The sequence below is a fragment of the Montipora foliosa genome, chromosome 7 (genome assembly GCF_036669935.1).
Source record: "Montipora foliosa isolate CH-2021 chromosome 7, ASM3666993v2, whole genome shotgun sequence".
Classification (NCBI taxonomy): domain Eukaryota; kingdom Metazoa; phylum Cnidaria; class Anthozoa; order Scleractinia; family Acroporidae; genus Montipora; species Montipora foliosa.
This window is the reverse complement of record NC_090875.1, coordinates 30909610-30922109: the sequence shown is the minus strand read 5'-3', so window position 1 is coordinate 30922109 and position 12500 is coordinate 30909610. Positions and strand designations below refer to the sequence as shown.

At 38.6% G+C, this 12500-nt stretch overlaps 3 protein-coding genes across 5 annotated transcripts in view; all 3 read left to right on the top strand.

Annotated features, from left to right (window-relative positions):
- LOC138010656 (gamma-aminobutyric acid receptor subunit alpha-1-like) overlaps positions 1-4641 on the top strand; it is a 14789-nt gene extending 10148 nt beyond the window's left edge. For both annotated transcript variants that reach the window (XM_068857630.1, XM_068857631.1), the window contains 2 exons: positions 294-646; positions 1803-4641. In XM_068857630.1, the coding sequence (XP_068713731.1) occupies positions 294-646; positions 1803-2120 (671 nt within the window). In that variant the 3' untranslated portion in view covers positions 2121-4641. The remainder of the gene's footprint in view (positions 1-293; positions 647-1802) is intronic.
- Positions 4642-4880: 239 nt separating this feature from the next.
- LOC138011792 (gamma-aminobutyric acid receptor subunit alpha-6-like) overlaps positions 4881-12500 on the top strand; it is a 39957-nt gene continuing 32337 nt past the window's right edge. Inside the window, exon 1 of one of the 2 annotated variants that reach the window (XM_068858992.1) lies at positions 4881-5168. The gene's annotated coding sequence lies outside the window, so the exon portion shown is untranslated. Of the gene's footprint in view, positions 5169-5746; positions 6045-12500 lie in introns of those variants that run through there. The other variant, XM_068858991.1, reaches the window with a different exon arrangement.
- Positions 7717-11046, top strand: LOC138010655 (uncharacterized). Its single transcript, XM_068857628.1, has 3 exons — positions 7717-8297; positions 9398-9589; positions 10318-11046. Exons 1-3 carry the CDS (start codon positions 8262-8264, stop codon positions 10432-10434), a joined length of 345 nt encoding a protein of 114 aa, XP_068713729.1. The 5' UTR covers positions 7717-8261; the 3' UTR covers positions 10435-11046.

Below are 12500 nucleotides of genomic sequence, written 5' to 3'. Positions count from 1 at the left end.
CCGTGTCTGTAAACAATGAAGCCTTTTGCCGCGCAAATGATCAAAGAAGGGATTGGACACGAGGCTATTCGAACAGCCAATGAAAAAATTGAATAACCGGATTTGACGAGATCTCGCCTTCGCTCGCTACAAGAGATCTGGGTACGGGATTAGTTCAACGCTATTCACCGTTTTAGCACCCAGTAAATTAAACATGATTTCAAACAATGGGACGCGCTGGTTGCAAGCTCGCTACGGTATCGAACGTCACATATTTTCAGTGAGTAAGACAAAAATGTTTTATATTGTTCCAGCAAACTTCTCAATCCTCACCGTCACGTTTTTCTTTCATCGACGCATCGGTTACTTTCTCATCCAAGTCTACTTCCCAAACATATTTGTTGTTATCCTAAGCTGGATCGTGTTCTGGATGGAGAAAGATGACATCGGCAACAGAATGGCTTTGGGTATCACCGCAATTCTGACCATCATGTTCCTGCTCGGATCTCTGAATGGTAACCTGCCCAAGGTCAGCTATCCAAAGGCACTGGACTGGTACCTGCTGGTCTCCTTCATCTTTGTTTTCCTGTCTTTGATTGAATGCCTGATAGTGTTTGTCGTTGCAAGGAATGCAAGCAATTTCAAAGACAAACCGGTTAGATTCGAGGTATGTAGATCTTTTTTCGGTGTAAGAAGAAGTTGACAAATTTGCAAGGCAATTTGTTTAGAATACTAGTCAAAGTTACCTGGTAAAATCAAGTTTTTTGAAGCCGGAAGTATCCAGAGAAAGCAAATTAAAACTATTTGCAGAGTAGAGAACTATTAAACCTAACCCACAACCCGAATTAGATTAATTGTAGCAATGCTTGCTCAGATGACTGATGGCAATGACGATGATGATGATGATGGTGATTATGATGACGTCGGTAATGATTGCGATAATGATGAAGTTGATGGTGCCAATGATGATGATGACGATAATGATGACGATGATGGTGTCAATAATGATATGATGATGATGATGATGATGGCGGTAATAATGACGATGATTATGACGTTTATGGTGCCAATGATGATGATGGTGATGGTGTCAATAATGATACGTTGATGATGGTGGCAATAATGACGATGATTACGACGTTGATGGTGCCAATGTTGATGATGATTATGATGACGGTAATGGTAACGGTGACGTTTCCAAGAATGATACGATGATGATGATGGCGATGATGACGATAAGGATGATTGTGATGATGATGGCGGTAATGATGACGGTAATAATGACGTTGATGTACAAATTATGATGATGATGATGATGACGATAATAGTGTCAATCATGATACTATGATAATGGCGATGATGACGATGAGGATGATTATGATGATGATGACGGTAATGATGACCATGGTTATGACATTTATGGTGCCAATAATGTTGATGATGATGACGACTGATAATGATGACGCTGATGGTTCCAATGACGATGAGAAGGGAGAGGATGGCACGATGATGATCATGATGGAGATGAGGGATAATTACGATGATGGTGATGATGATTACGAAGATGTTGATGTTGATGCTGCTGCTAATTACGCCTTAAATTTTAGTCTCTCTCTTTCTCTCTCTCTCTCGCTCTCTCTCTCTCTCTCTCTCTCTCTCTCTCTCTCTCTCTCTCTCTCTCTCTCTCTCTCTCTCTCTCTCTCTTTCTCTCTCTCTATATATATATATCTATATATTCATCTCTGTACAATCCACATCGTCGTATACACTGTAGTGAAACAGGTCGTCGCCAGCTAAAGTCAGTTCATTTTATCGTGTTTCAGAAACGTACAACCCCTCTTTCCTCAAGAATCTGCTCGTCAGTGAAGACCTGCCTGTTTGGATCCAGCACGCAGAGACGCAATCCTGACAAGTACAATCCAAACGATCAGATCTCGAAATGTAAAGACGATATCGAACTGGCCCATGGCATGCACGAGACCAAAGCAAACAACTTCGTGATGGACGATGGAATACTTGATCAGACTACCCCAAGGAGCAAGCGAATGATGAAACGAGCTGAACTTATTGATAATATCTCTCGTGTTTTGTTTCCGCTTACGTTTGTTGCATATAATATTTTTTATTGGACTCATTACTGAATTGTGCAAATTCAAAGGTTTAGCAAAAACGGAATTTCGGTCCATGGAAGATGTGTGTCGATCCTTCCCCTAAAATTCTCTCAAGTTAAAAACAGTAGTTTCAATAATTTTCACCATAAGCGGCTGGTGATGGTGGAATAGGCAGTGTTGATCGCAGTTCGAACCCAAACACAAGAGCCTGGTATTAAGCTAAAAGAAAGTCGTAAGAGGCCCTCAGTATATATGGTGGTAGACCGCCAATAATATAAACAGCTTTTATTGAAACCTCTCTAAAAGTTTGGTATTTTAATTCATTCTTTTTGCTATCGAGAATTTAGAGCAGGAGTCGTGTCAAAATAAATTTAAACGTGTTAATTTAACCGTTGTTATGAAATACTGTAAAGAGGTTTAAGTACCACAATATGGACTGCAAGAACATTCTGTCAAAATACGACCTTTCAGTTCCTATAATCACTTTGTCTACCACTTAAGGACGTTCGCGCCAAAATCTTCCTACGGTGAGATTTTCTCCATTTCTCGCTTAGAGTTAGGTCATAAAGTACTTACTCCAAAAATGAAAAAAAAAAATGGGGCTCACCGACTTTGTTTCGGAGAAAATGGCAGTGGAAAAATGCCTTAATTTCGAGAAATCGGTCATAATAGCGAGATGTAGGCTCATCTGCTCATCCATCGAAAATCATAAAAATAAACTGTTGGAGTGAACGTTTCCGTGCATAGGTTTTTAGGAGTGAGATTTTTAGATAATTGTATGCCGCTAGGGATGTGGTAAACAGTAGAGTTCATCCTCGACGAGCGTTTTTGTAAGCTCTATCCGTTGCAACCACTACCGGAATTCGATGGCACGAGGAAAGAAAATGTTAAAAAAAGATAACTTCTTACGGTGAGAATTTTTTCCTTTCATCATATTTTGTAGATAGTAAGTAAAGTAAGTGATTCGTGATTAAAAAAATAGGGGTCACCGATGATCTGAACGAGTAAAATCGATGTGATTTTGCAAAGCTCTTGGAAAAGTTCGTTTGTCACGCTTTTGCGTGACCTGTCGGGCAAGGACTGGAACCCAAGAGAGGATTGATCGTTGAAGAGATGAAAGGTTTATACCAAAGAAAAAACCTTTCTCGAGCATAGCAACGAAGTTTTAAGCAGGGGTCATCTTCATTTGGTTGGTGTTTTGTATAATATCTCTCCATTGCCGTCATGCTCATCCTCTGGAGTGTGTTTTTTTTGTGAAATTCAATCGCTGATTGTTTCCACGCAGGTGCGCACTATTCAAGCGGACGATGACGAAAATACTGCTCAATTTTCACGAAAGTAAAGGAAAAGAACTTTAAAAACATGCATTCACTTTGAACTTAAGTTCGTAGGGTAATAAAAACATTAAAAAGAAACAGCCCCATTAAATTTACGCAACGGTTCGTCGTTGAGTTTTCCAAACTTTCAGCCACTATTCTACTGGATCAGCTACCTTTTCCAGAGCTTTTCCACCCTCCCGCTCACTTCTCTTTGAAGTTTCATGATGATCCGGAAATAGATCTGCCATTCTTTTGCCGGCCTAGAATTTTTTCCTCGGCGTTTTTGTCGCCATGTTATTTTAACTGATGCTTGAAAAATTTGTATGAAAGTCAAGTAGACTAGTGCACGACTGATAAAACCCCGCGAATATCAGTCGTGCAGTAGTCTACTTGACTTTCACAAATGTTTTAAATCAATTTTGACTGATCACGATCTTCTCTGATCCAACGCTGTGCAAGACTTATCGTCCACGGTTTTTGCAAAGATTTTAAAACCTCAACTTCACTAATGCTCGAAGTAATGCGTGACATATTACAGTCGCGTTACCTGCGCAGTAAGGTGGCGCACAAACAATTAGCGCGAACGTCCTTAAACACGAAGAAGCACTATAAAAGGCGTGGTTCCTTAGGCACAAGAGGATGATTTGTCAACAGGAAGCCTAAGCATGCGCTTTATTGCATGAGAAGCGGACGGCAACCGGAAAATAAAATTTCGCGAGCCAGGGCAGTGGTGTTTTCCAGATTTTTACATATACGTGTCATCCCTAATGGAGAAAAAATACTCAGTAATGTAAATGTGGTTGTGTGAAGACAAGTCACTTCCGGTTGCCGTCCGCTTCTCAAAAACGCCCGTGCTTAAGCTCCCCAATAGAGACTTCAACGACAACGCCACAAAACAAAAACATCATTGATTAAAAGAGGAAAAATAATCGTGCTGCACGTGCGGCACGCATTTTAGCACATAATTCGTGCGGTTGTCTGCACAACAACGACGTGAAATCACTGACTAAATTTGAGGTTTCGACGACAAGTAAACGCGTGCGTACAAACGCAAATCTTTCATTGTTTATTTTTACTCTGAAACTGCTCGTACCAATTGTTTTTTTAGAATATTTCGCCCACCTTGTACGAAATGGAATAATCTCGAGAAACTTACGATAGTATAGCTCAGATGACGCTTTCGTTAGGTACAAGAAGAAGTAGATCTTAAAGTCCCAATCAACCGTGGTCGCATACAGAACTCTGTGGTAATTTGTGCAATTAAAAAGCCCTTAATGGCAATGTGTCCGAAATATGTTATCTTTCGTTCTTTTATTTTAATCCCCCGTCCCTCATTCTCGCGCTGATAACATCTTTTGGGGGTTCCGTCTCTTTGTTGCTGTTTGTGGGTCGCCATCTTGGACAATGAGCCGTGCTTGAGTGAATTCGAACAACAGCAGAGTGCGTCCTCGTGTTTGGAGCCTACCGTATTGGTATAAAACTGGTATCCACGTTTCATTGGTAAGATGAAAGAGTACGAAATCCTTCTTCATTTGAGAACAGTTGCTTATAAAACTTAATATCTATCATGTAAAATGTTTTGAGAGGACCCTCAAGAAGTACCTGAAGGAGAACAACGCACGTGCAAAGCCTAAATGTTCACACATCCTTACTACTTTAACTTGGGGACTAGTGAAAACTCTTTCGTATCAGCCTTTTGATTGGCTAAAATTATGTTGAACTTTGGCGCGGCGTGCACACCGACAGCGGGAGTAGGAAGGTAAAGATATCTTTTATTTTCAACAAATTTTTGCTATATTGTTTGGGGCTTTTGTTCACTCACTCACCTCGATAACTTTATGATCGCTGTACTTATATAATAAACAAATTACCGCAGGGTTGGCTCGTTTGTTAGATTTTTATTACTCATTCGTTGTGAAGGATCGTTAAACCTCACTCGTTCGCTTCGCTCAGTCGTTCGTTTATGCGATCTTTCACAACTCGTGAATAAAAATCGTAAGAACTCACCAACCATGAAGTAATCATAACTTTCAAATCTCCTGCAAAGGAGCACTCGGATTATTTCCGAGTATTCCCGAGTCAGCGTCGGAGAAAATTATCTCCTACGAATTTTCACAGAGTTATCCGATCGCGTAATCGAAGGTTACAGCTGGGAAGTATGTTACGAATATTTTCGTAAGTTTCGGCTGCCCAATTCAGGCGGAATATATTTGAACAGCTGCTCATGCATGACATTACAGTCCAATAGACAAGACAATTCGGAGAACTTTTTATTGACTTATGTCGCTGAGGGTATAATGGTTGTCTTGTCAATCATGTTTATTTTTGTAACAACAAGAGGCCAGTAAAATATGCAAGGTAAAAGAGTTTAAGATGCCAATTGGGCTCGATTTCCTAAGAACGAAAACCTTTGTTGTCGAATCATGAGTTTGAAGGCTTTGTTTTTGTCCCAAAGGGATTAAGTTGGGCTGGTAAACTTGCCGTTGGAGCTTTACAATTGCTAATGATTGACAAAGCTCTTATTGTGTTAAGCTTCATGGAAGGGTTCGCACGCAAGTATTTTTGTCTATAGTTACCGAATCACTACCGCGTTTTGGCATTTGTTCGTGTTATATTCCAGCGCTGCTTTGGCGAGGTTAGTGCACTTATTCTGATATCGACTAGTATTTCATTCCCAATAGTTATTTTCAGTTTTAAGGCTAGAGCATTTTAAGTCATCCTCATCTTTGCAATTGCTGTTTCATTCCATGCTTGCTCGACTTAATTGCAACAGCCTCAAAACTGATAAAAATTTTCCCGGCCTGAAATCTTCCCGTGCTCAATAAACCAATGCACTTGGTTGGACATCAGTTGTGGGAACAGTCAACTTCTATCAACGTGTCCTGCGCTTGGATCCCCGACTCATGATGACTCTTTTGTGGACTTTGGGGTATTTACATGAGACCGGTACGAACTCAGACCGGCATGAGTTCGTATCGGTCTTTATACATTTCCTTTTGTGTGTTTAAATGATCCCGGCCTGACAATGAACTCACACTGTTATTTTCAAAGAGTTAATTTCACACCAGTGCTGGAGTGAAAAAGTGGAGTACTGAATAAAGCGTAGTAAAATGTACTCCTAAGAGGAGTTAATTTAACTCCATTAAGAGTAATTTTTACTCAGTACTAGTTAATATTCAAAGGCAATGACTTTGCTAGAGTAAATTTTACTCTCCCTACAGAGTAATATAATATGCCGGAGTTAATTTTACTCCTATTTATCGGGATACTGAGTAAAGTCTACCCCACTTACTAATTCTACTTTCTGAGAAAAAAAGTAGAAGAGGATTTTACTCCTATATATGTCACTTACAGATTTTACTCTGTCTAACGCCAGACGATTTTACTCGTCAATGGGGAACCCCACGGGGCTGAAAGGGTTAACAACAGCTGGATTTACTCAAAAACTATGTCCCCATTAGCCCTTTAACTCCCAATAGTGCCACTTATAGATTTTACTCTGTCTAGCGCCAAACGATTTTACTCGTCAATGGGGAACCCCACGGGGCTGAAAGGGTTAACAACAGCTGGAGTCACTCAAAAACTATGTCCCCCTTAACCCTTTAACTCCCAATAGTGCCACTTATAGATTTTACTCTGTCTAACGCCAGACGATTTTACTCGTCAATGGGGAACCCCACGGGGCTGAAAGGGTTAACAACAGCTGGATTCACTCAAAAACTATGTCCCCCTTAACCCTTTAACTCCTAATAGTGCCACTTATAGATTTTACTCTGTCTAACGCCAGACGATTTTACTCGTCAATGGGGAACCCCACGGGGCTGAAAGGGTTAACAACAGCTGGAGTCACTCAAAAACTATGTCCCCATTAACCCTTTAACTCCCAATAGTGTCACTTATAGATTTTACTCTGTCTAACGCCAGACGATTTTACTCGTCAATGGGGAACCCCACGGGGCTGAAAGGGTTAACAACAGCTGGATTCACTCAAAAACTATGTCCCCCTTAACCCTTTAACTCCCAATAGTGCCACTTATAGATTTTACTCTGTCTAACGCCAGACGATTTTACTCGTCAATGGGGAACCCCACGGGGTTGAAAGGGTTAACAACAGCTGGAGTCACTCAAAAACTATGTCCCCATTAACCCTTTAACTCCCAATAGTGTCACTTATAGATTTTACTCTGTCCAACGCCAGACGATTTTACTCGTCAATGGGGAACCCCACGGGGTTGAAAGGGTTAACAACAGCTGGAGTCACTCAAAAACTATGTCCCCATTAACCCTTTAACTCCCAATAGTGTCACTTATAGATTTTACTCTGTCTAACGCCAGACGATTTTACTCGTCAATGGGGAACCCCACGGGGTTGAAAGGGTTAACAACAGCTGGATTCACTCAAAAACTATGTCCCCCTTAACCCTTTAACTCCCAATAGTGCCACTTATAGATTTTACTCTGTCTAACGCCAGACGATTTTACTCGTCAATGGGGAACCCCACGGGGCAGAGTATAGTCCCCTCCAAGTCAACAGTTTTAAAGGATTAAAATCCTGTTAATAAAGGCCGGTATCTTTCCACATTTTAGTGAGGGTTAATACGATGAGCCGCTCTGAATCTTGCTGGTTTTTTCGTTTTTAATTGGACGACCCGGTAATTAAAGTCGTTATCCTCGCGATCTTGGATAACACAGTAGAGAACAGACTGGAAACTAGTGAGCCGTTTTGGTCAGCAGTCACCGGTGCAGTTACTGATTTCGGCGGGTCTTTCGGCGGTTTTACTCAAGTTTGAATCAAGGATCACAATTTGTGCTGACGAGTTTTTCGTTTGTTTCCTCTTTAAATGCTGATCCAATGCAAGGAAATGCTTACAACAACTCAAGCAAAAAGGTAAGCGTTAACTGAACCATGAGCAGATAATATTTGATGCCTTAGGCCCGATTTTCGACCGACACAAATTAACAAAAGTACGCCTTTTGATTCAGAAGTCGAACTTAACTGGCCCCTCCACAGCAGTTCCAAAGCCATTACCAAGAAAACCAATTGATTTTGTCAGCGATTTTCATGTAGAAGGTAAAACATGGTTTATGCATGATCATGAAGTTCGGCACATGAAACGTTCGACGTCTGAAATCAAAGCCGATCCACGGCCATGCTAAAGCCGAATTCCCGTCTAGGCCAGTTGAAAAGAACGCCTGAGCCATTCCAAATTAAAATAGCCGTTCTTAATTGATTCAAACGTCGAACTTTTCATGTATTAAGTTCGGCTCATGAAAAGTATGGCGTCTGAATCGGGCCTTATGACAATTTAATGTAAGCTTATGTAGAATTCAAACCTTTTACATGCACCTTGAAGTCCCAAATTTGTCAGGCAAGGATGGTATGTATTTCACAAGAGAAATGAAGCTTAAGATCAAATGGTTAAGCAAATGATTTGGTATTAGAGTGCTCTCACCGCAAATTACATGACGACAGAAAGCAGAAAGCTTCAGCTGTCATTTAAACTATTGTACTCAATGCAAATAGTATGTTAATGCCTGCATGAGATTGTTATTATTGGCGTTTAAAGAAAAGAGAGCCAAATTTTGATGAGTCTGCTCTTCAAACACTTACACTGTACGTTATAACAGAAGTGACAGTGTCTGACACTAGCAGAGTGCAGACCCCAAACTAACCGTAACTCACAGTTATTGAAAGCTAAACGTTTTATTTAAAATGGGTGCTTAGACTTAAATACTGTTTACAATCGCTATTTGTAGGCAGTCTGCAGTTGTCATACACCTTAGAAATGATCAGCTTTATTATTACATGTACCAGCATTTTTTTTTGAGACATGTGATATTGAGTGTTCTTATCTGGATGAAATTCTTATGACATCTTTTATCTGTAAGTAGCAGTAATAATTTTTGTTTGGAAATGTGACTGAGATTATGAATTATTTTTTCCAAGAAAACTGAAACTTTTCACTATATTTATTTGTTGATTAACAGTTCAAATGGGAGGTGGGTACAGCTGGGAATTGGTTCATTAAAAGATTGCTGGGAAGTTTGGACAGAGAGTTGGTTACAGAAAGTGCTGAGGCTAGGCAAGAAGATGCCTTCTTCTTGCAACATACAGTACAAACCACTACATGTATCATCTATGGAAGAGGAGTTGGAGAAAACCCTCAGATAAAAGAAAAGGTTGGTGCAATGAAAAAATTCCTTTGAGGCATGTTTCTGTAAAAGACCTGTAATGCAGTCAAACAGCTGAAAGTCTGAAAGACTTAGAAGCTGATTGTTGCTTTTAAACAAGTGATGCATATAGATATTTACAAATAACTCGCATAAATTACACTTTAACAACTAATTCTTGACAGTCACTGCAATAAAATAATTATAAAGCACTGTCTGAGTTACAGGCCTGTGTACGTATAGACTAGTAATGCCTAGCGATTAGCGGAAGATGATGCTGCAGTTTCATTTATCCATTGTCTCACCCAATATCTGCTTTCAGTTTAAAATTTGAAATACTGTTAAATGAGATAATTATAAATACCTCATCACACATAATTTTTTTTGGAAAAGTGTTGAAGACAAAGAAAGCATCTGGCAACATATTTTCAAGATTTGTTCCATGAGTTCCACCACTATATGTGTACTTTTATCATTATGACAAAATTAATTTGATAGTTAACTGAGTTACTCAATGAATCAAGAACAATGTTACAGATATAATCTCGTGCAAGTACCGGTATTACATCTGGTTCCATTTATTTGGTACACCAAAATTGGTGGCTGATGTCTTTTGTTTCTCAGGGTTAGGGATGTATTAGATTTGTGCTCTCTTCCTATTTTGTTAGAATATTGTCGAATGATCTTAATTTTGGAAGGGGTGATACTAATCATTATTCTCTTTAATTACTTTTAAGGATGATCAGTCAATCAATGGAGAGGTTCTAAAAACAACATTTGCAAGGATTGTTGCTTCTGGCACACTAATTGAACTAGAGACATTTACCTTGTGGCAGAAAGCAAGGTTTTGTTAAAACTTTCATTCGCTGTAATTGTTTTGCTGGGAGCATACTTAATTATCAGCTTAATCTCAAGGGTTTTTTTCTTCTTTTTGGAAACAAAAAGTTTTTAGTTTTTTCTTAACGTAAATTATCAGCCTAAGTTCTGTGTTTTTTTTTCTTTTTGAAAACAATTCTGTTGGAGAAAAAAGAAACACATTGGTAAAGGTCAACGATGGCAAAATTTTTGCATCAGTTATCCTAAGGCATGTTCCATTTTTTTACGTTTGACTTCTTTCTGTAAGAACTGACTTGTATTACATGTACGTAAAACCCATTTTGTTATACTGAGTGACATTTATCCAAGTATGTTGTATGCTTTAGTTTTTGTAATTGAAGTTATTTTGCAGCCATTCATTGTTATAATCTGTAATCAAAACACAAACCACTCAATTTATCTTTGTTTAAGGCAAGAGCACATTCAGCTGATTGCCATTTTTTTATTGCCCGAATAATTAGAATAAAGATAGCTTTGATTTTTGTGATGTATTTGTATGTGTATACAGATTGTATTTATCATGCATATCGATGGGCATTCTTTGCAATCTTATGATTAAATTACCAGTATTAGATGCTTCATTGTCAACCTGGTCTTTTCTTTACATAATATTTAAAAAAATGAACTTTTCATGGTTTTATGAGAAATCTGACTATAAATGAAGGTACAGTAGATCTAGTGAGGGTGAATGTGTTCTGTAGAAAGAGTAAATATTACTCTGACAAGGGGAGTAAAGTTTAAGAGGGTAAATTTTACTCTTGAAAAGGAGTGGTTTTGTACCTTTTTGTCTCACCCCAGTTTTGGAGTTAATTTAACTCTGTCAAGGGTAAATTGAACTCCATTTAAAGAGTTCAATTCACTCCAATAGAAGGATAAAATTTACTCTTGTATTGGAGTGACTTTTACACCACAGGAGGGGTAAACAATACTGGAGTAAATTTTTACCCCAACAAAAGAGTAAAATATTTAAGAGTACATTTTACTCCAAAAACGGAGTAAGCATTACCGGAGTGAATTTTACTCCAAAAATGGAGTGGTTTTGTACCTTTTTTTTTTAACTCCCTTTTTGGAGTTAAATCTACTCCTTGAAAATAACAGTGCAGGCCGGTCTGACTTCGTCTCGGCTGCTGGACAGAGACGAGAGACTCTCGTACCGATCTGAGTTTTTACCGTTCTCACTAAATGACAACAAATCTTAGATCGGGTCAGCGACAAAAGATATCATTTCGTCCTGAAACCCGGCACTAAGCATTTCTAAACGGCTGCAAAAATTTCATACCGGTACAAGTTAATACGGGTCTGAGTTCGTCCCGGCATCATGTACATGTAAATACCCCCTAAGACGTTTATTGACTCTTTACTCTTCTCCGAAAGGGTACTCTGGTTTTCCGGTCTAATGAAAAAAAGGCTTGCATCAACCTTGAATTGAATGAAGTTAATTATATAAACCGGTACCTTACGACAGTATTAGTATTGGTCTTGGTAGTACGACATGTAGTATTAGTATTAGTATTAGTATTAGTATTAGTATTAGTATTAGTATTAGTATTAGTATTAGTATTAGTATTAGTATTAGTATTAGTATTAGTATTAGTATTAGTATTAGTATTTACTATTAGCATTCAGTGTCAGTGTCAGTATTAGTATTAGTATTTAGTATTTAGTATCAGTGTCAGTGTCAGTGTCAGTATTAGTATTAGTATTAGTATTAGTATTAGTAGTAATATTTAGTATTAGTGTCAGTGTCAGTATTAGTATTAGTATCAGTATTAATAAAGATAAAGGGACATCACGAGAAGAAAGTGCCAGGACAAACGTGATGCCTTATTTTTGAGATACTATTTATCAAAAAGCTGAACCATTTCTCAGCAAGAAGTGGCTGCATGGGATTCAATTCCCGCAAAATTATTTCTTTAGATCTTTTGTTTTTTCCTTCCTCCTTTTATTGTCTGGTTGATGTACAGCTGTACCTATGTCCTTTAATATGACCTTATATATTTACATGTTTAATCACATTTTAGCATTCTTATCCACACTTGACTTA

Coding starts and splice junctions, on each gene's coding strand:
- LOC138010655 (XM_068857628.1), top strand. CDS start 8,262: ATGCAAGGAAATGCTTACAACAACTCAAGCAAAAAG. Junction 8,298..9,397: donor ACAACAACTCAAGCAAAAAG/GTAAGCGTTAAC, acceptor GTTGATTAACAG/TTCAAATGGGAGGTGGGTAC. Junction 9,590..10,317: donor ACCCTCAGATAAAAGAAAAG/GTTGGTGCAATG, acceptor ATTACTTTTAAG/GATGATCAGTCAATCAATGG.